General features: G+C 45.9%; 2 protein-coding genes and 1 pseudogene across 5 annotated transcripts in view; all 3 read right to left on the reverse strand.

The window, feature by feature from the left end:
* Positions 1 to 451: 451 nt before the first annotated feature.
* LOC122427445 lies at positions 452 to 1062 on the reverse strand (annotated as a pseudogene).
* Positions 1063 to 7634: 6572 nt separating this feature from the next.
* Positions 7635 to 10705, reverse strand: OLFML3 (olfactomedin like 3). The gene is made up of 3 exons (XM_043460172.1): positions 10459 to 10705; positions 9239 to 9524; positions 7635 to 8930 (listed from the first exon to the last, which is right to left on the reverse strand). Exons 1-3 carry the CDS (start codon positions 10570 to 10572, stop codon positions 8110 to 8112), a joined length of 1221 nt encoding a protein of 406 aa, XP_043316107.1. The 5' UTR covers positions 10573 to 10705; the 3' UTR covers positions 7635 to 8109.
* A 1555-nt stretch (positions 10706 to 12260) lies between these two features.
* The window catches only part of HIPK1 (homeodomain interacting protein kinase 1), a 51909-nt gene continuing 39206 nt past the window's right edge, over positions 12261 to 24963 (reverse strand). For 2 of the 4 annotated variants that reach the window (XM_043460162.1, XM_043460169.1), the window contains 6 exons: positions 23102 to 23244; positions 22515 to 22697; positions 21832 to 22038; positions 20196 to 20437; positions 18061 to 18191; positions 12261 to 16987 (listed from right to left, as the gene is read on the reverse strand). In XM_043460162.1, coding sequence (XP_043316097.1) covers positions 16499 to 16987; positions 18061 to 18191; positions 20196 to 20437; positions 21832 to 22038; positions 22515 to 22697; positions 23102 to 23244 — 1395 coding nt within the window. In that variant the 3' untranslated portion in view covers positions 12261 to 16498. Of the gene's footprint in view, positions 16988 to 17272; positions 17378 to 18060; positions 18192 to 20195; positions 20438 to 21831; positions 22039 to 22514; positions 22698 to 23101; positions 23245 to 24963 lie in introns of all 4 variants that reach the window. The other 2 variants (XM_043460171.1, XM_043460170.1) reach the window with 2 other exon arrangements.

A 24963-nucleotide genomic window follows, 5' to 3' on the forward strand; every position in this document is an offset into this window, starting at 1 on the left:
CTGGCACAAGGACACCTGTCAACCCTGCTGTTGTTGATCATGTACCGATTATGGTGGGAAACAAGGGCTCTGTCTTCCAGTAGACAATGTACAAGTGGAGAGCGAAGGCAGCCAGAGAGCCAGTGGACTGAGACAGACGACTGATCACCACACAGGATACCAGCTGCATACTGTCTGACATGAGACTGCAAGTCACAGCCCTGGGGACAAGCATCCAGTGAGCACCTTTATTCTCCTGGATGTTCTGCTAGATATTTTACACACAGTAGTCCATCTACCACTCACAACACGTTTATGAGTGGGTAACACTCACTGACACTCAGAGAATTGATTTGCCGAGGATCATACAGCCAGTGAGTGGCTGAGCAAGGATTATTTTTTTTCCCCTTGGTGGCAAAAAGCTTTATTGTTTCTATTTAGTCCAAGGATTGGGAGAGGCCTCCAGGGTGGTTTAAAAGCTGCCTAGTGGTTGCAGAGAGGGGCTTCAGACAGAAGCCTTATTAGGGGGGCTCCTCAAAGGCCGCTGGGCTCCTGAGGCTCCTAGCTGTGCTTGAGGGTGAGCCTTTGGAAGAGATATTCTCCCAGCCCAGCATGGGGACCAGCCAGCCTGTGGAGGTTGGTCAGGTGGTCACCCATCTTCTGAAGAGTTTCACCTCCTCATCTAGGAAGTGGCTCTCCAGGAGGTCACCGAGGTGGGTTCTGCGCGGGCAGAACCCAGGCCATGCAGACCCAATATGGCCAGGTTCGGGTTCTTCTGTACGAGAAGGGTGGCTTCCATAGCATCCTGGGTTTTACACCACTTGTCTTGAGATGGCTTCTGCACATCCTGGAGGAGGGCATGGCCACCCCACTGGTTTTGCATTTTCAAGAGACCCTTGGCACCCTCACGCTTCTCCTCAACCAATTTGTAAAAAAAAGTGGCTCAGGCCCTCCAGAGCCACATCTCAGTGGAAATAGAAGCCCAGAGAGAGGTAGGTGTAGGAGGCCAGCAGACATGTTGACCAGGTGGTTGACGGCAGGCTCCACCTCAGTGGAATAATTCTGACAAATGTGGGAGTTCATCAGTTCAGTTCAGTTCAGTCACTCAGTTGTGTCTGACTCTTTGCAACCCCATGGACTGCAGCACACCTAGCTTCCCTGTCCTTCACCATCTCCTGGAGCTTGCTCAAACTCACGTCCATAGAGTCGGTGATGCCATCCAACCATCTCAACCTTTGTCGTCTCCTTCTCCTGCCTTCAATCTTTCCCAGCATCAGGGTCTTTTCCAATGAGTCAGTTTTTTGCATCAGTTCATGGTTGATCAGTAATAAGGAGTTAAGCTCAAAAAATGATGTTGGCTAAATATCGTATATTAACACATATACATGGAAACTAGAAAGATGGTACTGATGAACCTATTTGCAGGGCAGCAGTGGAGATGCAGACGTAGAGAACAGACTTGTGGACAGAGTAGGGGAAAGAGAGGGTGGGAGTAGCATGGAAACATATACATTACCACATGTAAAATAGATAGCCAGTGGGAATTTCCTGTATGATGCAGGGAGTTAGAACAGGTGCTCTGTGACAACCTAGGGGAGGGGGTGGAAGGTGGAAGGAAAGCTCAAGAGGGAGGGGACATAGGTACACCTATGGCTGATTCACGTTGATGTATGGCAGAAACCAATACAATATTATAAAGCAATTACCCTCCAATTAAAAATAATTTTATTTAAAAAGCAAAAAAACAAAAAAAACAAAAACAAAAAATGGTGTTGGCTGATGGAGGACAACTGAGTGGCTGATTCCAAAGACTGCAACTGGAAAAAATGTTGGAGGATGGTCAGAGCCTGGAGCAAGGGCCCTGCCTGGGTCTTTTTCATCCAAGCACGAGACAGATCCACGGGACCGCGGCAGTGCACAGCACCTGAGCAAGGATTTGAACTCAGCTTGCGTTCAGAGCTCCAGCTCTTCCAGCTCCTCTGCATAGCCTCTAAGACTGTGTTCTGGCCCCACGACACTTATCACGATGCAATCTTAGACCAATCATTAAATCTCTTATAATCCTCAGGTTCCTGAGAACTGCCTGTGTCATGGAATTGTTGTAGAGTCCGAGGAGATAAAAAGCATGAGCCTTTCTTAATCTGAGAAGACTCCTGAAATCAAGATGATGGTGATAATAACAATGCTTATTGAGCACCTATTATGTGCCAGGCACTGGTTTGCTGCTTTACAAGGATTACCTCATTTCGTTCTCACAGCAATATGTGGAATTGGTATTATCTGCATTCTATAGGTGAAGAAACCCAGGCTCGAAGAGAAGTAATAAGAAATAGGAAAATAATAAAGAGAAGTAATAGGAAACCCAGGCTCGAAGAGAAGTGATAGGAAATGGCAGGGCTGAGGGGGGAATGGGTTTAACTACTCCATTGATGCCTGCTGTGAACCAGATGCTGAACAACAAAGGTCTCCCCACTACCTTCTGTAGTTTTATTGCCTTCCTCCCCTGTGGCCACAGGGCTTAGCCTACTTTGAGACGTTCTCCTTAGATGTAGGAGCTAGAAATTGTCACTGTGAGAAGGCCAGCACGTCCAGCAGTTGAAAAGAGACTGCATTCTGTTTTTATCTGTAGCTTGTCTTTTTCCAACTGAACTGAAAAATGCCATCAAAAACGTTTACTTCTTGCTGACCTGAGTTAAGGGGCAAATTTGCCCAGAGTTCCAAGGGTTCACAATCTCCTGGGGGACACGAATACAATATTTATTGAGCCCCATCTCTGAGCCAGGGTCTGGGTGAGGCCCTGGGGACTCAGAGAATAGCAAAACACCGCACATGGTGGTACCGGCTCCACCTGGGATGGGCACGGGTAAATCAGGGCTCAGAGGGAAAAGACCCTGACCTGCCGGAGGGTGGCGGCGGCCAAGGGAGATTGGAAACAGCCAGGAAAGCCTCCCAGTGGAAGTGGGGCTTCAGAGCTACATTCTGATAGCCTGCACTGCTAAAGAGTTGGCATATATCGTCTCTAATCCTCATTGCAACAATCCTCTTGGGCAGATGTTATTATCTCATAGATAAGGTATTAAGTAACTTGCCCAGAGCATCAGAGCAGAGTCAGATGCTGACCCAAGGAGCACTGTGACTCCAAGTTTGCCAGACCCTAAAGTCACATCAGGCTGCTGCAAAGAATACAGTGTTACAAGCCAGGATGGAGAAAGAAACACACACCACAGGGGCTAGAACAGAGGAGGGTAACTGAGTCGCCATCTGTGAGGTGTCATGAAGGACAAATGGTGTGAGCCAGCCATGGTACAATGACTCAGGACAGGTCTGCAGAGACACTTCATTATTCTAGTGAGTCCTCTAGGTCCTAGGCAGGGAGGAACACTCTAAAGCAGGGGTCCTCAACCCCTCTAGCAGGCCCCCCGCCTGTTAGGAAGCAGGCCACACAACAGGAGGTGGGCAGTGAGGAGGGAAGTTTCATCTGTATTTACAGCTCCTCCCCATAACTCCCTTTAGTGCCTGAGCTCCCCCTCCTGTCAGATCAGCGGAGGCATTAGATTCTCATAGGAGCGCAAATCCTGCTGTAATTGTTCATGCGAGGGATCTAGGTTGCATGCTCCTTATGAGAACCATCTCGAAACCATCTTCCCCACACCAGTGCATGGAGAAACTGTCTTCCACAAAACTGGTCCCTGGTGCCAAAAGGTCGGAGGTCACTACTCTAAAGAGTCAAGGCCTCAAGGCCATGTGCCCAGCAATTCAGGGGATAGGGTGATTTTTTTGGTGGGAAGGTAAGGTAAGATGAGGAGTCAGATTTGGGTTGTAGGAAACCTACTCATATGACTTGAGCAAAAAAAATAAATTAAGAAAAGCAAACAAAAAAAGGGACTATTTAAGGATTGGGGCATTTTGTAGAGGTATTATGACCACAGGAGGGCTGGTTGAGATCACTGCTCACGGCCGCATCAGCTGCCCCCTCCCTCCTGCCTCTGCTTCTGTCTGGTGTCTCCTCGTCCTTTGCCCTCTGTGGTCTGGTTCTATCTTTCCGTGGCAAGGAAAAGATGCTTCCAGACAATCTCTCAGACCTGACGTCTCTGATTGCAGTTCTAAATCCCCAGGAAAGGGAATCTGATTTGTTCCCCTTGGGCCACACAGTTGTGGATGAGGAGGTAGGGTGTCCACTCTCAGAGAAGGTGGAGTTGGGGAGGCTGGAGGTCCTGACCCGGAGGTCATGTGAGGGTGTTCTGGAGATGTGTCCAACTCCAGATATCGTCAGAACCCATGTTCTAAAGAGAGGCTGCCAAGAGGCCTTCATTTTGACTTTCTCATTCTGCTCTGCAAAGTAATACACTGGCTTCCACATTTATAATTCTTCTGTGGCATAATTAAATCCATAAATAAAGATTTAATCTTTGAAGCTCTGCATTGTGAGAGCAGAATTTAAAGAGCAGGCAGAGGCGAGCTTATCAGCCCTGGTGGCCGGGGCAGCAAAGGATGCATCCTGGCTGCTGGGCAGAGGAACAGGAGAGGCCGCAGCTGCAGAGAGCAGCTAGGGGCAGAAGGATGGCTCCTGCCCTCTGGCTGAAGCCTGGAAGAGCCCTCCTGGAGCAGAGACGGCACTCTGAGGCTTAAGGTCCTATCCTGCAGGCTGGGAGACACACCGGGACCGTCTCCACAGCTCTCATAGTGAGCATGTTCTGACCTAAAGCAGGTAGAGAAATACGGATCAGTGGAAGAGGATGCTTCCAGGAGACTTGGGGAAGGGTCCGTATGCAAGAAGAAGAAATCCAGAAAGTCTGCGACTGGAGGAGGAAAAGGGAAAGGACTCTGGTTCCTGTTTAGCTCAGAGCCCGATCCCGGAGGAATCACCCACAGCTGAATCAACAACTTCATTCCTTATAACTCTGCCCTCTCCCTCCCCACCATCTGGGACTCAGACAACACTGGCTCAGGTTCCTCCATGAAAAAGTGACAATATGAACACGTTGGTTTCTCTCGTGGGCAGACACAAAGGCCAGCACTGCGGAGGAGAGGATATTGAGAATAAAGAGGAGAGCTGGGAAGTGAGGGTGGGGAACTCTTGAGGGCAGAGCAGGGGTAAAGGGGACCCTTTCAACCCTGCTTGTGATGCAGAGACACGCCTGGACCAAACATCTGGCAGACAGCTGTCCCCACAGCAGCAGCACCTCCTGTTTCTTGACTCCACTCCTGCATCCCCATCCCTGGTGGTTATTGTCTTCGGGCTGGGTGTTGGAGGCAGATGCGGAACTTCCCTATGGACTCTTAGCCCCTCTTTCCCCCATTAGGGCCTCTGCTTCCCACTGTCTTTTGTTCAACCCAAACCAGAGGTCATAACCTGCTTCTGTCAAGTGACATGTAATGGAGGGTCTGAGAAGGGGCTGTGAAGCTGTTTTCTGATGATAGGATTCAGCCACCAAGGTGCTCTCTCTGAGCAGCAGTTAATTTCTGTTAATGAATTTGGACAGTTCACTGGATCTGCCCACACAGTTCCACTCACCTTCTAAAACGGCTTCCAAAATAGCATTAGCTATTGTACAGGAGCCAGAAAGAAAAAAAAAAGAAAAAGAAAAGCAGAAAGTAAGAAATGACAAGACCTCAGAGATTTCTGTCCTTTCAGAAAAGTCTGAGTGAAATTTTCCAAAAAAAATTTTAAGCAAAAAAAAAAAACAATAAAAAATAAAAAAGCTGCTTTTTTCCTCATTGAGGAACCTGGGAAAGAAAAATGACATAAAGATAGGCACACACATGGTGAGGTTGAAGGACCAGTTTTTAGTCCTCACTCCTCACACTGACGGAGAAGGCAATGGCAACCCACTCCAGTATTCTTGCCTGGAAAAATCCCATGGACAGAGGAGCCTGGTGGGCTGCAGTCCATGGGGTCACTAAAAATCGGACACGACTGAGCAACTTCACGTTCACATTTCACTTTCATGCATTGGAGAAGGAAATGGCAACCCATTCCAGTGTTCTTGCCTGGAGAATCCCAGGGATAGGGGAGCCTGGTGGGCTGCCGTCTATGGGGTCGCACAGAGTCGGACTGGACTGAAGCGATTTAGCAGCAGCAGCAGCCTCACACTGATGACATTTACACAGAGTCCCAGAGCTATTCCCTCCTCAGGGTCTTCAAAAAGCCACTTCTGCCGTTTGGTGCGGTATCAAGATACCTCTACAGACGGGCCCGTCCTCTATCCAGCAGCTTAGGGTCAGGCACTTACCCGCGGGTCACATTAAGGAGACGAGCTCCCTCCCTCCCCCGCCAGCCCGTGTACACGCCCCCTCCGCGGAGCCGGGACCCCCTGTCTCCGGGCCTGCGGGAGCTCCTCCCTGCTCCACAGCCTCTGGTGCACCGTGCGCTGCGGAACCAGATGTTCCGTGGGCAGACCCCTCTGTGGGCTGACAGGTGGTGATTACTGCTGCCAGCCTCACATTACGGAGAACTGAATGGGAGCGAGCCCCCACCCGTCCCGGGCTCCCCACAATAGGGCCTTTGTGAGGTGCTGCAGGGCTTTCTTTTCTCCTTCCTCCCCAACCTACGTCAGGAGCAGCTCTGCCTGGGGAGACAAGACAAAAGGAGGATCGCAGGGCCCCGACATAAACCTTACCCTGGGTGGGGGCTGGGTGAGGGAGAGAGATATCCTCAGGGGAAAAGACCAGGTCCCTTTCCCCTCCTGCCAGGAGGGGAAATAACCAGGAGGACCCCCCACCCCCACCCCCAGGGCTGCTCGAGGTCAATTTCACTGTCAAAGAAGTGGATCTTGTCCATCAGAGGGCCTTGTTCCTTAATGTTGGACATGATGATGAGGCTGGAATAGGGCCTGGCACAGGGCTTAGCAGATGCCTAGAGAATGGGCTCCAAAACCTGGGTTTCCGGCTCCTGTCCCTTCTCCCATCCTGCACTGGCCTTCTCCACGTCTCGGCCAGAGGCCAGGGTGCTAGGTAGCAAAGGGTTAAGTTTCCAGGACTTCTGGACAGACTTCCCAGAGGTCCCGGACTGGGGTAGGTAGGTGGGGGCGAGGTGGGTGGAGAGAAGGATGTGTTGGGAAACTGGTAAGGACGTGGTCTCTGCCCCTCCTCCTCGCCCAAACCGCAGACGCCATGGCAGCCGGAAAATCAGAGCGCTGCAGACTAGGAGCACAGTTGAGCAACCTGGCCCTGGGCCATGCTAGAGATGGGAGCGGGCTTCAGCATGGGGGCGGCGCAGAGTCCACTTCAGAAGTGAGACAGTTCTTACTGAACACACATGTATATTCAGGGCTCTAGTTCCCACATTCGACTGCAGTGTGACTAAAATCCATTTTCTGCCTCAAAACCTCAGAGAATTGGAATTAGAAACTCTGCCCCTGGGCCCTAGTCCCATGGCCACAGGCACAGTGCCATTTGGGGTTCTGGGAAGGCTGGTGTGGATGATGGTGGGTGTGGAGGGAGGCCTTCTGCCCAACCTCCCTAAGTGGTGGATACTCCGCCTCCCCAGGCGCCTCCTGATGAAGTCTGTAACTAGAGAAGCCCCTCTGCCTCGGCCTGGGAGCCCAGCCAAGGCCCTAATGTGGCTTAAGGAGTGGCTATGTGGCGGAGGACAAAATGGACGATCATGGGGAGAAATCTGATCCAAGGGCTACCCCAAACACACACAGGCGAGGAGCAGTGGATTTTCCTTTTAATGCAAAAGTCTGCAGTACAGAATGAGTCCCATTCTCTAGGGCACTGAAGAGAAAGGGAGAGAGGGCAAAGCTAAAAGTCTTCTCCTCACCCTCTCTCCCCTGACTCCCACTGAGGCCAGAAATATTCTGTTGCCTGATCATTGGGGTTGCCCCCATATATTTAAGGGTCAGAGCTCTGAAACTGGGTCATCTTTCACTGGCTTGTAGTTTGTTTACATGGGGCAGCAGAGGAGTGAACATTTGGGGCTTTCTCTCTTTTAGCTCAGAAAGGATTCCTTAAGATCTGGAGTCCCATGTGAAATGCATGGGGCCAGGAGAATATAGCTTCCATGGATTAAAAACACGAGATTTGAATCACAACTTGCCCACATCTGGAGAATGAGGAGCAGGAAATTTAGTCAGGATATAAACGTATGGAGGTGAAAGAGATTCAGAAAAAACAAGACCAGCTCCCTCAAACTTCTTCCTCTTTCTTCCTCATGTCCAGCTTATAGACAATCTGGTAGCCATCATCCCAGGCGTAGAGCTGGCGCTCACGGGGGTTATAGCGCAGGCTGGCATGGGCACCATATCGGCGGGGGAAATAAGGGAGTGCTGCCCTTTCCGGGGTCAGGGTGCCGCTGGCATCAAAGGAGCATTGGATGCGAGCCCGACTGGCAGGGCGGGTATTATAGACGACGTAGAGGGTCCCACAGATGACAAAGGCGGCCTCGGCATTCTCTCGGGGACATGGGGTATCCCACTGCTGCTCTGTGTCCAGTGTCTGTGGGTCTAACTTGGCCAGACACAAGTGCCTGTCATCCTCCTGGGTGGCATAGACAGCCCAAAGGCCCTCCTCATCAGCCGCCAGGTCTATGTATGTGTCTGCCGTCAGCCCATACGGGGGGATCAAACCCTCTGCTGGGAACACCGAACTGTCCACCACCGTCCGGTTTGCCAGGTGGAACTTGATGAGCTGCAAAGTGTTCTGCAACTCACCACCCCCTCCAGGTCCTCCAGGGGGCCTCCGGGCATAATACAGAAAGCCACCATATACCAGCTGGCCCGTGCCTACCCAGGGGAAGGGCACCCGGACCCGGGAAGCCTTCCGGGCGGCCATGGCAAGGGTGAAGTCACGCAGTCTTGGGAAGACAAAGGCTGTGTCGTTCTGGGTCCCATCTAACACGTAGATCTTCTCTGCTGGGCCCAGTGGATCCTTTGTCCATAGACCGGCTGGGCCACCGAACCGCTTCAGGATCTTCATTGATCTCACCTGAGAGATCGTGTAGCCACAGTCTCGTGGGAAAGGAGAAAATCACAGGACAAGGAAATACAGGCAAGAGTTAGATGCTCACTGCAGGAACCTCGCTGGGTGGGCAGTTTGGATAAGAGCGGGCATTTGCCCAGTGGATGCCTCTACTCTATGGAAGATTGGGAGAAAGGGCATCAGAGGCCTGGGTCCCCAGAAACTCTCCTTAATGAACCTGATATTACAGAGATTTCCCTAAAAGAGACTCCAGAAGATAGAGCCAGATAGACTGGGATAAGGAGAAAAAAGGGAAAGACTCAAGGAAGAACACAGGGGTCTGTTTCAGATTGCTTACCTGTTATCATATCGTACTTCTCATTTCTTCTGCCCTTGCCTTTGGTCCCAGGGCCTCCGGTCACCTTCTCATCAACCTCTACACAGGGTAGGGCTGGATTCTGGGTTTCCAGATAGTCCACCTCCCGCTCCAGACGGTCTACTCTCCCGGAGATGGTGTCGGCTTCGGTTCTGAGCGCCTCCCGCTCCTTCTCAGCCACCTCCAGCAGCGGCAGCATCTTGTTCTTGAAGTCCCGCAGCTCAGCAGCATGCCGACTACTCTGGTCCTGGCACTGGGCCAGCCGTTCCTGAAGGGATGGGGCAGCAGGAGGGAGGGCTGCAGGGTCACAACTCCCACGCAGGAAGAGGCCCGAGCAGGGAGTCAGGGATGGAAAAAGGCACAAACTCAGGCAGGCATCAGCATTCCCCGCAATCCCCAAAGGAAATAAAATGTTCAAGATGCTAAATGTGCAAAGAGCCAGGCTAAGACCCATGCAGGCCCCTATCCTGACTTTGCATCCTCCGGCCTACTGTCTGTGAGCAGAGCCACTGAATCGTCTGAGCCTCTAGGGCAGTCTAAGTGCATGAAGGTAAGAAGGGATCTCTGCTCCGTTATGCTATCCCCCTCTTAGGAATTAGGATGCTACAGGCTCCAAGCCATTAAATAGGCAGAAAGTTGCAGATTCTCTGAGAACTTCCAACTTTTAATAGAACCATCAGCTCCTCTTGAGATGGATAAATCCTTGCAATTCTAGCTCTCACTTCCACTCTGTTCCCTTATCCCATTGAATCCCAGAGGTGAAACACAGAGGTATATTTGCTTTGGAACTGCGCTATGAATGTGGGCTTCCTTGGTGGCTCAGTGGTAAAGAATTTGCCTGCAATGCAGGAGATGCAGAAGACTTGGGTTCAATCCCTGGGTCGGGAAGATCCCCTGGAGGAGGAAATGGCAACCCATTCCAGTATTCTTGCCTTAAGAATCCCATGGACAGAGGAGCCTTGAGGGCTACAGTTCATGGGGTCTCAAGAGTCGGCCAAGTCTGAGCACACATGCACTGCACTGTATGGATGTGGGGAAAGAGGAAGATTTGCAATTCTGAAAATCCTCTTATTAAAAGATGGAGTTTTCTGTAGGTACTTACAGAGCCTAATTTGTCATCCATCCCCAGGTCCCTGACAAACTGGGTGAATCAACTTAGAAGATATGGAATCCTTCCGGGCTGGGCCAGAAGAGTCACTTACCTCTAAGGCAGCTAATCGGCGTTCCATGTATTCCACAAGGTGGTGCTGCTGTCCTTGAAGGGGTCCCAACCATGCCAAAAGGAACATGACGAGGAGCAGAGTGCGGGGCCCCATGGCAGTGGCAGAGTAGGGCCAGAGTGTGTAGTCGTGTGTGCGGTCGGCCTCTTCCACTCAAGCCGGCGGGTTAGCTCTGGAGGCGGGGTGGGGGCGGTGCCTCCTCTCCTTCTCCATCCCTGGTCTCTCTCACTACTCTGGAATGCTTTCACAGTCTCTTTAAGGCCCTCCTCCTTTCCGCCTGGATTGATCAAACACAGATGGCCCTATTGCAGAGCAGCCAGAAGCTTTAACCACTTCCCGCCTAGGCTGCAGGCTCCCCAGGAGAGGAGAAGCGGACTGGAAACTCTAGGGCAAAGGCCTTCTGGGCAGTCATCCAGGAAAAGGAGCTAGAAGGGGGAGGCAGAAACCCCAGAGAAAACTCAGCAAACTCTTTTATTTCTGCTTTAGAATGCTTCCGATGCTGACTTCAGAAACATTCATTTATCCTTTCCTTTCCCAGCAATAACAGCATGGCTTGTTTTCTGCCTTTGGTGGAAGCTGGAAGCAGGGGAGATGAGGTCTGAGAAGAGGTGGGGAGAGGCCACAGCGCTCACACCGTAGGACCCGCCTCTGCAGCTCACTGGCGCCATCTTGTGCTAAGCACCCGGCGTCACCTCAGAATTAGGAAAACCAGGGCTGAGACTTCACCTCCGGTGGAAAATTTTCCACAAGGCAAGCCAAGTAGGCCGAATTTACAAGGGTTTCCATGATTAAAATGCACCTTTCCCCACAGACTATCCAATTACTTAAGGAGCCTCTCTTTGATTTAGACTAAGAAAGACAATGTAACTGAGATTAAAACGAAAGAAACAAAAAACCCCAAACAGGTCATTGAGAAATTCATAAATTAATTCTTGATTATCTGGAAGAGAGTCTGACAGCAGTCATTCTATATATTCTTCCTTTGCCTGAAAGCTCCTAGAATATTATCTTACCAAAACTAGAGAGTGTTCAGTGAGTTCACACTAATTTTACACCCATTTAGGGGGGAAAAATCTGAAAAATTTATGTTTGTAGTCTAAATTAAAATAAATGTACTCTGACTTCCCTACTAATGGGAGAGAACAGACTATTGATAATTTCTCTTGGTTATGGCTCCAAAGGGCGTTTCTGTTTTCTCATTTCTATATTCCAACTATGACTGCAGGAGCCCCAAATGAATTAATGGCCACTGTAAGATAGACTTGTCTTGAAACACATACGTCAAAAGAAGTCAAATGAACATAGCATGTATTCAGAGACCCTCAGTGATGAATCTAGACAAATCAGGAGAAATTTAATTCACTTTAATCATGAGAAATCTGATCAGAAATTCTCCTCTAAAAAACCAAAACTAGTCTTCTAACAGTGCAGCTTGAAAGGAGGGGAAAATAGCATCATCTTGTGGTTATTCTTATTTTCATTTTGGTACTTTAAATGTTTGGTGGAACATGGTAGGAAGCAATTTCATTAATGAGTGTCAGAAGTTTCTGCCTTTTCCAAAGGGCTAGATCCAGATGCTCTTAAGTTAGGGCCCCGGACACTCCATTCTGGGGAAGTGTCCCCTTCCAGGCCCTAGTCAGTTCTGCTGTGGAGATTTGTATGAATAAGGAACTTGTCTCTAACATTCTACCAGTCTTCAGATGCAATGTATTCAGCCACTCCAAAGATGCCATTGTTGATCCTCTTTGCACCCTTGTAACACAAGTCAAAACCAGTCACATGAATCAGAAAATTTACCCATTTTATTGATGCATTGCAATTGCTCTACATTTTACCATATTATGTAGAAAATACTGAAAATACAAGCTACTTTGTAAAACCAAAGACAAACATTGAATCCAAAGATAAACTATGTTTTACACAATGGACCCTTTTCCCATAGTTAGTATTAAATTTTAAATATCTATTTTTTTTGTTTGTTAAAATGATTATTTTACATACTCCCTAAGTACATCTGCATTACAAACATAGCTCAGTAATTCTCAGAAACTGTTTCTAGAGGCTTGTTGTAAAAGGAAGCGCACAACCAGAAAAGGGAGAAAGCAAAAAAAGTTTAAATCGCACACAATAACTAGCATATCAAATACATTTAATAAAGTTGGAATTCCATTGCAATATCAAGGATTCAAAGCAGAAATACTAACGTTACATATAATGTACATAAAATGTACTGCTACATGTAGTGAGATTATTTTTCAAGCTGAATCAAAACCACACATTATATAAAGTTTAGCAACAAACAACCATGTAGACATGCTGCACCATCCATCAGTTTAAAAAAAAAAATCGAAATAGGAAGCAGGCTTGGGTCATTCCTGTCACTGAGAGGCAATTTCATTTCCTATCCTAAAACAAACCATCCTAACCAGTGGGTTTCTGCGTAATAATGCTGAATAAAACACACATTACTGCACTTGCCTGGCTAAGGGCAGTCAAGCTAGCCCCTCCAGTGGAGGACGATGGATGGCCAGAACTGTTTAAATGGTGTTCTCATTCCTGGGACTGGGGTTTTAGCTGAGCACTGACCAACTCTGGAGTGATCAAGTGTCCTGATGAGCCTAGAGTGGCTGCACCTTCCCACTTTCTCTCTCCCCCCTGAAGTGGGGAAGTTGGAAATACAAGTTCTGAGAGGACTTAAAGTCTTAAGCCGGTCTGAGGTCAGGACTCTGTGACCGGGGCCAGCTGCTCACTTTATTACGGGGCTTCCCTCATCCTGTCAGGGCCAGCAATGTTAAGCCCCAGAGACAGAATCTAAGCCACATTAAGCATATACGCATTCAGCAGACACAGATGCATTCCATCTTGGTAAATCTGAAACGCCAATTTGCAAAATTAAGACTGAAGATCTCTAAAATTCTTAAAGCCACACACTGCTAGTAAGGTGACTACGGTAACAATATAAGCTCTGGGTATTACCGTCTTCTCCCCATGAAGACTCCTACCTAAGTGGTATCCACTTACTGGACTGAAGGTGGGGGGCGCAGGAGTGGAGTGTTTTGTGTCCCCCCCACCCCCACATCTCATTTCTTACAAAAACAACAAAACTTATCCCTTGTAGAGGAAAGATAAGGAACAAAAAAAGTTTCCGTAGATCTGCCTTTGAGCTAGAAAATGAGAATGTGTTTGGCAAAAAGAGACATAAAGATCAACCACGCTGACACAGAAAACTGTATAATACTCGTGACAGAAACTGTACAAACTGCTTGGGTATCTTGACCGATACAGTGCTGAAAACAGAACTCAATATAATGATGAAAAGAAAGTTGAAAAACACCAACATGTTCCTGGTAGGCTGTTCTGACTATCTGCCCCATCCTGAAAGCCCTTCCTCCTTCCAATGAAGAAATTCCAAATACCTTGACAGCTCCTCGGTGTTCAACCTGGTTCAGAGCTTGCTGACCAGGTCCCATGAAATCTCCCATCTCCATCCTGCACCTCCTTGACACCATCTCTACAAAGAACCAGTCCTAGACGTATCCCTCAAATCTATAACCTTCAGTTCAGATGGAACACATCCACATCTTAGGGTTAACCTTCTCCCCCCAAACCTTTTACGGGCAGGAACTTTGCCATCCCCAGTACCCTCCTCTTGACCCAGATCCGTGCAGGAGCTGGGAGTACAAGGACAATTTCACAGTTTGAAGGGCCCCAAGAGTACAGAAGCTGTTAAAAAGAAACCTCAGGAGCCCAATGACTCAACAGGCTTTGGTTCCTTCTTAATATTCTTCACCGGTTAAGAAACCTTTCTGCGAGTTCCCTGTCACCAGCGGCATCACTAAACTCCTCCTCATAGTACTGGGGACATGGTAAGCAATACAACAGGCTCTTTGGTATAAACACATCTGTTACATGTTTTTTTCAACAAGCAAATATTTTACTAGGAATGTCGACTATTCGCAGGAAGGACTGCCACATGGGAAAAGGAAAAAATAAATCATCTAAAAGTGATTGCACTTACTTAAAAAAAAGGGGGGGATGCATATTTAATATTGACTCGACTCCTCTCACCTGCTTCCTAAATTCTCACAGAAGCAAGGTAGCAATGCACAGTGAGAGAGCCACATGGGGAAAATGCTTCTGTGAGAACTCAGCTGAGAATCCAAAACAGAAAGGGGTAGAGGTGGTGGTAAAAAAGAGAAGCTACTGTTTTTATTTTCCAATGTCGGCAGGGAAACTGAGAACAATGCATATACACAACACAGCTACTAATCCTGTTCTGATAAATCCCGGTGAACAGCTTTGGGTCCACGGGGGCTTGCTGGTCCGTCCTAAGGCAAGCTCACTGTAAACTCTATGAACCACTACATTATCATATAAGGCACTACAATAAGGGAAGGAGGAGAAAGGGAAGGAAGAGACACACACTGAACAACTCCTCACCAGACACACCTGTGCAAAACAATTCCAAGGGTCTCCTCTCCTTGCAGGCAATGCCCCTGCTCACTCAGCACTACAGTAATATGCTCTATTATAATCGCAATTAGTTCACATACATTCCAACAAGTATCAGTTCATTTTGGTTTAAATACAATGGAGACATCAATTTCATCTCCGGGGTAACACTGGAGGATCAGATACACACTAAATACACAATTCAAGTGTAATCACTACACATTTGATTACAAATAACATTTTGGGTTAGCAGGAAAAATTGCTTGTTATAGTCTTCTAATCAGTATGTACATATTTAATTATGCAAAATATTAAAACACCACCATTACAAAACTTCTAAAATATTTTTAAATTCAGTAATAAATTTTTAAAATATTTTTTGCAATTCCTACATGCACTTATTATATAAGTCTTAGTAAGAGAGCATTCAATTTGCTGCTGGCATACAAAGAAAGCTACTTTTAAGTATAAAAGCTATACACAACGTTCTTATCTGATTTCAGATCCTTTAGCTTTCTCCCCAAATAAATCACATAGAACAAAGGGAGAGATGAGGCAAAGAGAGAAAGAGGTGTATTATTGAAAATTCATACTAATCTTCAGGCAAAGCTCATCAATGCCAGTATCACATAATACAAAGAGAGTTTGCATATAATAAAACAACCATCACCATACAATAATAACCACCTTAATGGCTTTTCCAAGAATAAAGTTTAAGCTGAATCAGAGAAAGACTTTTTTAAAATAATTTAAAAAGAATGCACAGGGCTTCATTTAAAAAGAACACCCAGTGCTTTCACGGTAGGTATGGATTCTCTCACACTAAGTTACCAGCAAATGGTGAGCTGCCTTTTTAACACTACTTTATAATAAACACAGGAGCAACTGAGAGAATCCCAATAGTAACACATAGTAGTATGTAACCAGTTTTGCAAAAATAAAAATTTCCCACTAAATATAACATGACATGAAAACAATACTAAAACACTGTAAGCTTAAATGTCCCATTAGCAAAGGTAAAATCCCGAGGAGAAATGCGAGACAGTAAAATACAGACTTGTGCAAGCTGCTCTTAAGAGAAGCAATTAAGTCTTGGTTTTTAAACAAGCAGAAAGCAATGGTTTTCCTTTCCTTACTTGTTACCAGATTTCAAGTTCTCCTATCAGCATTTTTCCTCTGACCAGGAATTACAATAAAATAAAGTTAAATAAAGAGATACTTCACTTGTTTTTAAAAGCATTTATAGAAATCAAGTCAGAGAGGGAAAATATTTTTCAAAGGTAACTTCAGAATGCTCTCTCTTCCTTGGTAACTGCAGACGATGGGCATGTGAACTCTTCCAAATACCAAAAATGCTGTCACAAAAATAAAGAATTAAAAAACAGGGCAGACTTTGGGAGACTACAACAATGCAGTCAATACTGAGACAGGTTCCCCAGAGAAAAGCCTTCTGCTTCAGTGGGCCCCTGTGGAGCAAGTTGCTGGCTAAGGAGTTTCAGGAGAGGGTAAGGGAGGGGCTCATGACAGCCCATTGAGAACTCGGGCCCCTCCCCTCCCTTATGCTCACCAACTACAAGTAAGAATACTGGCTGATCTTGGTGGGACTCAGTGGGTATCCAGTGTAAATGGCTGAGCCTCGGGAAGACCCAATGTAAGACTGGGTGGCAAACTGGTGTTGGTACTGCGCAGGGGCCACGCTGGCAGAAGTGAGGAGACTGGGCCCAACGCTGACAGGGACCTGGTGCACCAGAGTGCTCGGGTGGGTGGTATAGGCCGCAGCGTGCCTCGAGGAGCCCTGGGGGGAGAAGAGATGAGCAATGGAGGTGGTGGAGCCCAGTGCAGCAGCAGAGGTGGGGGCAGCGTACGTATACAGATGAGGCTGGCTCGGCAGGTGAGCGGGGGCTGGGGCCAGGTGGGGGTGCCCCGTCGAGTGCAGTGGGCTGCCGTGCTGGAAGGCGTAAGGGGCCTGGGAGAGCGGGGCCACAAATGCCTGCTGCCTGCGGGGGGCAGGGTTGCCGCTTCTCTCCTGCGAGGTTGGAGCTGATGATGACTGCTGGTTCTGGAAGGAGGGAGAAGGGAGTGAGCAATCTTGAGGTCACTAATGGTCAATTTTGAGAGTTGAGGTTCTAACATAAACTGCTTCTGGGCTGCCAGAGCACAGATCTCCCAGACTGGCAATGCTGTCAGAAGGCGGCCATCCATCCCTCTGCCTCCTGGCAGAACAGATCCTAACCCAGCCCAAACAGCAGCGGTTTGCTCACCAGTATGACAGAGGAAAGGGAGAAATAAAGAGTTCACAGGGGTTACCCACTCCTACAAGCGAGTAACTGTCGACTCAACTCACCCTATTCTGGCGTCAGTGACTTTGAATCTTCCCTAACCTCTCTTCCTTGCCATTGTTTCTTTTGTTCTCCTCTAAGTTCTTCACATCCCTCTTGAATTGTGGTGCCTAAAACACATGCACTAACTCGAACGTACATCTGCACTTGCATGTGCTCTCTCTTACACACACATGTGCACACAAACCCACAGTTACACCCTCATAGTTACACTTTCTCACTGCTAATAACTTTCATACAAGCACCAGAATTTTAGCTGAGGAAAAAGTGAACACAAATAGAGTAGGGACCCTCCCCACCCATCAGAAGATCAGATGCAGGGAAAAGCGCCCCAAACCCCAGACTCGAGCAACATCTAAGACTAGAACCAGTAGATTAAGTGTATAGACAGCTTTTCACTGTCCCTTGCTTCAAGTAAACAGTATGAGGCTCAAGTTATTTATGACCCAGGAGATGAAAGAAGAGAATCTGGTCTCAACGCTGGTGATGGTGCAGAACTAGGCATGGACTAAAGTATCCTTGGTGCTTTCTAAATTCCAGACATTTCTCTAATCATCCAGGACAGACTCGGGAGGTCTGATGGAAAACCTGGATCGTATACCCTGAACACACTCACAGCGGGAATAAAGAGACACAGCACATGCAGATACGATGCGGGACATGGAACACCAAGCTGTTCAACACAAAAGGTGCTTCATTTGGCTTTATTCAGCAATCCAGCCAGAAGCAGGTTTCTCCAGAAAGCAACAATAGGGGGGGTCCCAAACAGAAAGCAGCAGCCCCTAGCGCTTACCTGGCTAAGGTTGAGTGGCTGCGCTGCACTGGTCCCCCCGCGTTGAGCTCGGTACCCTGTGGGGGTGATACAGCATCCAGATGACTGCCCACTCACTGAAGCCACTGGCTTGGTCTTACTGCTCAGGAGACCTAAAAAAAAGGGTCAGTCAGGCCTTAGTTATGAGCAGACATGGGCTTAGTATCACTGAGCTAAACCTCTCATGGCACCACATTAATCAGTCCATGTCTGTATGAGGTTTGCAAGAGTTAAGGTTTCATGTGTATCTTATTCCCTCAATTACATTTACACCAGAAGAACAAAAACTATATTAATCCTTTTTGTCTTCCTATAGAGCTCCAAGAGGGTCTTCAGAAGGGTCACTTCAGTAAATAGTATTTGATCGCCAGTAATGTGTTAAGGTGCTATTAGAAATATAACACAAGAAAGAACAGACCCTGCTCCCAAGAAGCGTAGGGTTTTATGTATGAAGGAATTAAACAAGAACAGAAATGATAATGTGAAGCTGAGTAAGATACTGGTAATACTACAGAACATTAAGGTGTCAAAGGGGTTTAAAGGAAGGCAAGATTGTATCTTCTTAGGCATTCACTGTCTTGAAATTCTAAGAAACTACAGCTGAATATAAGCATGATCAGTTTTCAAAATCTTGCTTCCTTCTGTGGCCTCATGAGGAAAACTGGAGCACATATTCAATGACTGATGGAGTCACTGTTTTCTCTGGACCCAGTTCAGGACAGAGCCCCCAGTAATGCTGCTCAGGGGTTCCCCAGTGGCTTGGTGGTGAAGAATACGCCTGCCAATGCAGGAGTCCTGGGTTTGAGCCCCGGGTCAGAAAGAGGCCTTGGAGGAGGAAATGGCAACCCACTCCAGTATTCTTGCTGGAGAATTTCATGGACAGAAGGGCCTGGTGATACAGTCCACAGGGCCGCAGAGTCGGACATGACTGACGCACTCAGCACAGCTTGGCAGGAGGAAGTTTTGCCCCGTCTGCAGTGGACGGCTACTTCTGAGGAGCAGAACCACACGTCACCCTCAAACTAGAACCCTGCTTATGTCTCTGGTATTATAATTCACAGTAAAATATTAAGTTATAAAAGTATGGAAGGGATGGCTATATTGATGCCAAAAATTCACAGGCCTCTCTATAAAGAGAGTATAAAGTTGCCACTGAAAAAGAGCTGCCTAGACAAGGACTATGTTTTCTGGGCCCCCCTGCTTCTAGGGGGGGCCATGTGATGAGTTTTCACTATTTCCAGGGCTAAAGAGGTTACCACTGTGTGTGTCCCCTCCATACTTCCTTTTCCCTTCTGACCAGATACTCAGGATTCCAAGGCTCTAATCCCTGACTTACTGCAGGCCTACCAACCAGGAACACTGGGAACTCATGTGAATAAGGAGAAAATTTCTATCATGTTAAGCCAGGAAAACTGGGGTTTGTTATTACAGTTTGCATTTCATTACCCAATAACTAAACCAGGAAGCCTAACCCCAGCATAATAGAACAAAAAAAGATGGAGGTAATTTGGTTGATAATACAAGCCACAAAAGCATCACTGCTATGCCACTGGGTAAGAAAAGATCTAAAGTACCTACTGCTTTCCAAAAAAGCTTTTGTAATCATTTTTAATATTATCAGGATTCAATATTACCCCATTTTTGGACTATCAAATTTGAATCACCTGTGGCAAAAAAAAAAAAAAACTGCCTGCTAATTCTCCATGCCACCCAACATATCTTATCTACTTTCTTCCATCAACAGTGAGTACATTTCTGAGACCACAAGTTCATTTTTATACTAATGCAAGAAAAATGAACACAGGGAAATAAAAACTGATGGCAAAAAATAATTTCCCATTACAAGGAACTGATTCCTAAATTAGGAAAATTTTAGGGAATCTACACCACTAGTCTGTACCACCGGCACAAGCTGTTGCTGCTATTTCGTTGCTCAGTCGGGTCCGTCTCTTTGCACTTATGGACTTCTGTCCCTGGGATTTCTCAGGCAGAGTCCTGGAGTGGGTTGCCAGTTCCCTCTCCAGGGGATCTTCCTGACCCAGGGATCGCGCAGGGATGTGTGTCCTAAGGATACACACATTAAAGGAGAATTCAACTCCAGCTGTGACAATCCTCACCTGAGGCCTGGGTTGCTACAGTGCAGTCACCAAGCTGAGTTTTCAGTGGAGGTACGATGATGGTGCGGGTGCCAGGGCCATCTCCCACGACTCTGCCAGGCCCCTCGGGAAGGGGCCCACTATTGCCCCGGAGAGCACTCAGAGTCTCAGTGGAGTACGGGCTGCTCAAGGAAGAGTCAGAGTCTGGAGAATCATTGACAGTGACGTAACTGATGACATTAGACCTTGCCTTCAGGCCAGAGCTGAGGAGAAGAAAAACACATGAAAATTCAACCTTCTTATAGCAATGTTTCTTTGCTAGTCTCCAGTCCTCCCATAACAGCAACAATGATAATCATTGTGGCAACAAATTTCTGAATACTTTTTATGCGTCAAGCACTATTCTTACACTCTACATGTATCTCACTGAATCCTCACAACACTTCCATGAAGCAGGTACTCGATCCATGTTTTGCAGAGAAGGAAACTGAGGCAGAGGGAGATTAAGAAACTTGACTGCAGTCATACAAGTGGTACGTGGTGAAGACAGGATTCAGATCCAGGACAATCTGTCCTGGACTCCAAAGTATACACTTTTAACTATTCTATGTTGCCTCTTAGCCATTCCTATTCACAGTAATTTCAACAGTATTCTTCAAACACCACTTTTTTTTCATATCACCCTGCTAGACTATAAGCAGTTCCTTATTGTATCTAACTAAACTTTTCACTATAGGTGTTTTTTAAAAAGTTTCTTCACAAACTGATCCCTACCTTACTACTTTTACTTTTTCCTTAATTTTAAATAGGCTTTGCTCCAGTCAAAGCAATCCTGCTGGTTATGTAATTTTTGTCATTATTATGTGGAGAATTTACTTTTTTCTTCCCCAAATCAGTTCAATGACCACTCTCAAAACAGTTATCACCTCTTCTATATGCCTAACACCAAAAACCCAATGAAAAGGAACACAGAACCATCAAGGCAACTGACTATGCTCAGACCAAGAGAGGTGTGTATCACAGTCCTTAAATGTATCCACTCTCTCTTCGTTCACTGCTCAATTAAGGACTTGGATTAAGATGTTGGGATAAAAGGAAACAATCTGGTACTTAAATTCTTAAGCTGAATGATCATGTAGCAGTGGGTGGGAAAGAAGGCAGCCCTACTTAAAGCTCTACCTCTTCCAAAGAGGTCTGTTCACATAAAAAATTACATGAATTTCAAATAATCTCATATGTTCCAACTTGTTCCAATCAACTATTGTTTATATGCTTCTGTTACAGTATCTGTTTCCAGACTCTGAAGTTCCTTAAAAGCAGGGGATCATGTCTGTAGTATATAATGTGCATTCTAAGCCAGAGTAGCCTGAGTAACCATCAAATGTAACTGAACGAATGACTTAACTGATGAACATAAGTAATATTAAAGAAAACCTGACAGTGTTCAGTGATGGAAACCTCAGTGTTCTGGCTCACTCACCAAAGGCCATGCTTCCAAAACTGCCCTTTTTATTGGCCTCCAACTAATAAAAATAAATGGGAAAAAAAAATTGCCCTTTTTGGAAGGGCAATTCCTTTCACAGCCACTAGTCTGAAGCCAATAGACTAAGACCAAGAGCAGGAGTCACAGAGCCAGGGAAACTTTCACCTGTCTTACCTATTGGGCTTATATTTGTTGTCCTCTTCCTCATCAGTGTCACTGCGGATGGTGATGACACTCACAGCAGGGCTGGGAGTGTCTGGAATGATGATTGGCTGATGCTGATCCTGAACAGGAACTAGGGAATTATAAGAAGATGTGGTACGGAGGGGGCTGCTCCCAACCAGAGAATAGACTTGAGATGGCACAACATCCAGAGAGGACCTGCAAGAAAAAGTCATAAGAAAGATCATTCAGGCTTGGTCCCTCAAACTATAATAGATATCTTTTCCCCAGAACTCTTTGATTTCTTTTTACCAAATCATTAAGCCAATACATTTAACTATAAAAGTTCTAAACAAACTGCTCTAGCCAGGGTTTCCAGGGGCAAGAACACCAAAATTAGAATATAGATTTTATTTCTGTATGCCTTTTTACCCCATGGTTAAATTTCACTGTGTAAAGTGGGCAGAAAAATAAAACATCAGCCAAAATCAGGCTGGATTCAAAGTAGCAGCAGAAAGAAATGATTAGTGTAACCAGGACACCTCTGTTCTGTGTGCATGCCCAAAGGTTAGCGCTTTTCAATTTGGCAGCTTCTTGCTGCTTCATACCAAAAGTGTCTATACTCCACACTCTAAATGCCAGGCAACTTCTTTCTCAAACTGGCAGTTTAACTATCAGCCCTAACAGAGACTTACTTAGAAGAAACTGGAGCAGACTGCTTATTCTTCTTTGAAGGGAGGGAACTGGATTGTTGTTGTCTGACAACATGGGCAACGCCAACATTAAGGGGCTGAGCAGTGGCCAGAGTCACATGGTTCGTCAGCAAGGATGGCTGCTGCATGATAGTGCTGTACTGGTTGCCATGAGAGTGGGCATTCCTATATCAACAGAAAGAGGAGCGTGAACGCCAAAAACATTCAGAAACTGGACCAAATAGGTACGAAGAGCAATGGAAACAACCAAATAAATATGTTTTATTTAAGGCTGGGCACCTGGATTATAAGGCTTTGGGGGTTTTCACTGTATGGTTTCTAATTGTATAAGACTTCCTTTAAATCTGAAGAAATCAATTCCTGAACTTAGAACCTACTGTTTTCCTGTATTCGAATTTTTTTGTAACTCCATCTCCTAGCTTGATATGGATTCTTTTCTTCAAGGATTTCACACAGAGATAAATCTTTCCTTTCCTTTATTTGCTTCCTGTCTCACCAAATCTTCAAGTGCCCATTCTCTAAGGGATCTGCCCTTGTAAATCTCCCAGAGAGGAACACAGGGCACTTGCCTCCAGTCTGCGAGCTGCTGGCCGCTGCCCATGGCCTCTGGGATCACTGCAGTGGGCTGGACAGAGTTGTGTAGAGCTACCCCAGGCAACTGTTGCCAAGTGGAAGGCAGGAGAATTTGTTGGGTTCCTCCAGGCCAAGCCTGCTGTAAGGAAACACACACAAAAAGATCCAGACTTGACTCATTCTTGGCTTTTTCTTTTTCTTTAGATGAAAGAAAAATTCATATCTTAAAAGAAGTTCCTTGTAGATTGTTAACTTGCAGAGATTAAAAAAGAAAGGTCAGAGGGGCTCAAGGTTACAAGTCTCATAAACAGGGAAAAAGAATGCACTGCTTTCTCTTGGCCACCTCCATAACCTGACCACCAGGGTATTAAAGAAAGGCAGATCCCTGTGGTTAAGAGTTTCCACTGCACTGCAGAGTAAAGAGGTAAGCTCTTGTTAAATGCTAGAGTAATATTTTTGGAAAGGGTCTAAAAATGTCCCTAGAAAGAGTTAAGACAACTCCCTTGAGATTAAAAATAGGAATTTAAAAATGTGAGTGCCAATCAGATAAAAGACATCAGGTCAATCTGACCCATAAAACAAAGAGAAGAATTGTTCCTTTTTAAAAGTGTAGTACTTGGAAAATGGAGCCAGATGTGGATGACCAAAGGCCAAAATCCTTTGGCAAACAAGCTTATGCCAGCAAGAGAAAACATCATTTATAGTCATGTGATAGAATTTTTTTAAAGGCAATAAAAAATATTTAAGAAATAGATGCAGAGTACCATATTTTGTTTTTAGTAGTTTCCTAAAATATGTGTAATTTGTAGGAACATAACTCGACATAAAAACTAACCACTGAAACAAAATACATTATTTGTAGTTTTTAACAAGCCATGCCACTTGCAATAGATATCAACAAATATGTTTTCTGTACTTCTTATGAAAATTGTGGCATGTCCTTAAAAAAAGGGAACAGATTTGAAAGTCTGCTTTTTAAACCTGAATTCTACAGTACAATCACCTACAATGCCTGAGTACATATTGTTCTGTTTCTTGAATTTCAAACTGCAACGCCATCAACACACTGTTTTAAAAATATTTCTGCAAGTAACAGATCCACTTGTTACAAATACCGGTTCCAAACAAGCAGCCTTCAAATCAGAGAAACTGCAAACACGTCTGCTACCATAAGCAGAATTCAAAACAAAACAAAACAGAAAATAAGAAAAGTATGTTAAGTCACACCATGCGTCTTTCCATAAGCCAACACCTGCACAAGACAAAGCATGTAGTTTAATACAGAGCAAGAAATAACATTTCAACGTGAGGCAGAAATCTGGCGTTCCAAGCGACGAACTGTTTTGACAGAGGAAGAGCAAAAATATGCAAAGCTTAGCAAATGGCTAGTGCAAACTTAGGAGAAGCAGCAAAGGAGAAGTGTCAACTACCATTCCCAACCTCAAAACTATAGGTGTGCAAGTTAAAACCAGTGGCTTGGATCTCCAAATTGGAAATTCATCTGACTCCCTTATACTCAGCATTTATGCTTATGATGGAATTATTTTGGTGGTGACATAGACTTTTAAACTGAAAACCAAACAAACCCCAGCAATAAAAATATGTATTCTAAAAGTGTTTTTCACTCACATAAGCCCTTGAGAAACAACAAAAGAAATTTAGAGCTACTTTGAAAGATGGGGAAATATCAGGATTCAACACTATCAAATAGGTTTTCAAATGCTTATCTGATTTTAATTTTTAAATAATAAAATGCTGGACATCAAATAAATAATTCTAACTCCCCCCAAAAAACCAAAACACATCCAAAAATCACTGTTAGGGTTCCAAATGTTGAAATATACCTCAAAGTTCTATC

The sequence above is a fragment of the Cervus canadensis genome, chromosome 2 (genome assembly GCF_019320065.1).
Source record: "Cervus canadensis isolate Bull #8, Minnesota chromosome 2, ASM1932006v1, whole genome shotgun sequence".
Lineage (NCBI taxonomy): Eukaryota > Metazoa > Chordata > Mammalia > Artiodactyla > Cervidae > Cervus > Cervus canadensis.

Coding starts and splice junctions, on each gene's coding strand:
- OLFML3 (XM_043460172.1), bottom strand. CDS start 10,572: ATGGGGCCCCGCACTCTGCTCCTCGTCATGTTCCTTTTGGCATGGTTG. Junction 9,525..10,458: donor GCCGATTAGCTGCCTTAGAG/GTAAGTGACTCT, acceptor CCATCCCTTCAG/GAACGGCTGGCCCAGTGCCA. Junction 8,931..9,238: donor GAAGTACGATATGATAACAG/GTAAGCAATCTG, acceptor CTTTCCCACGAG/ACTGTGGCTACACGATCTCT.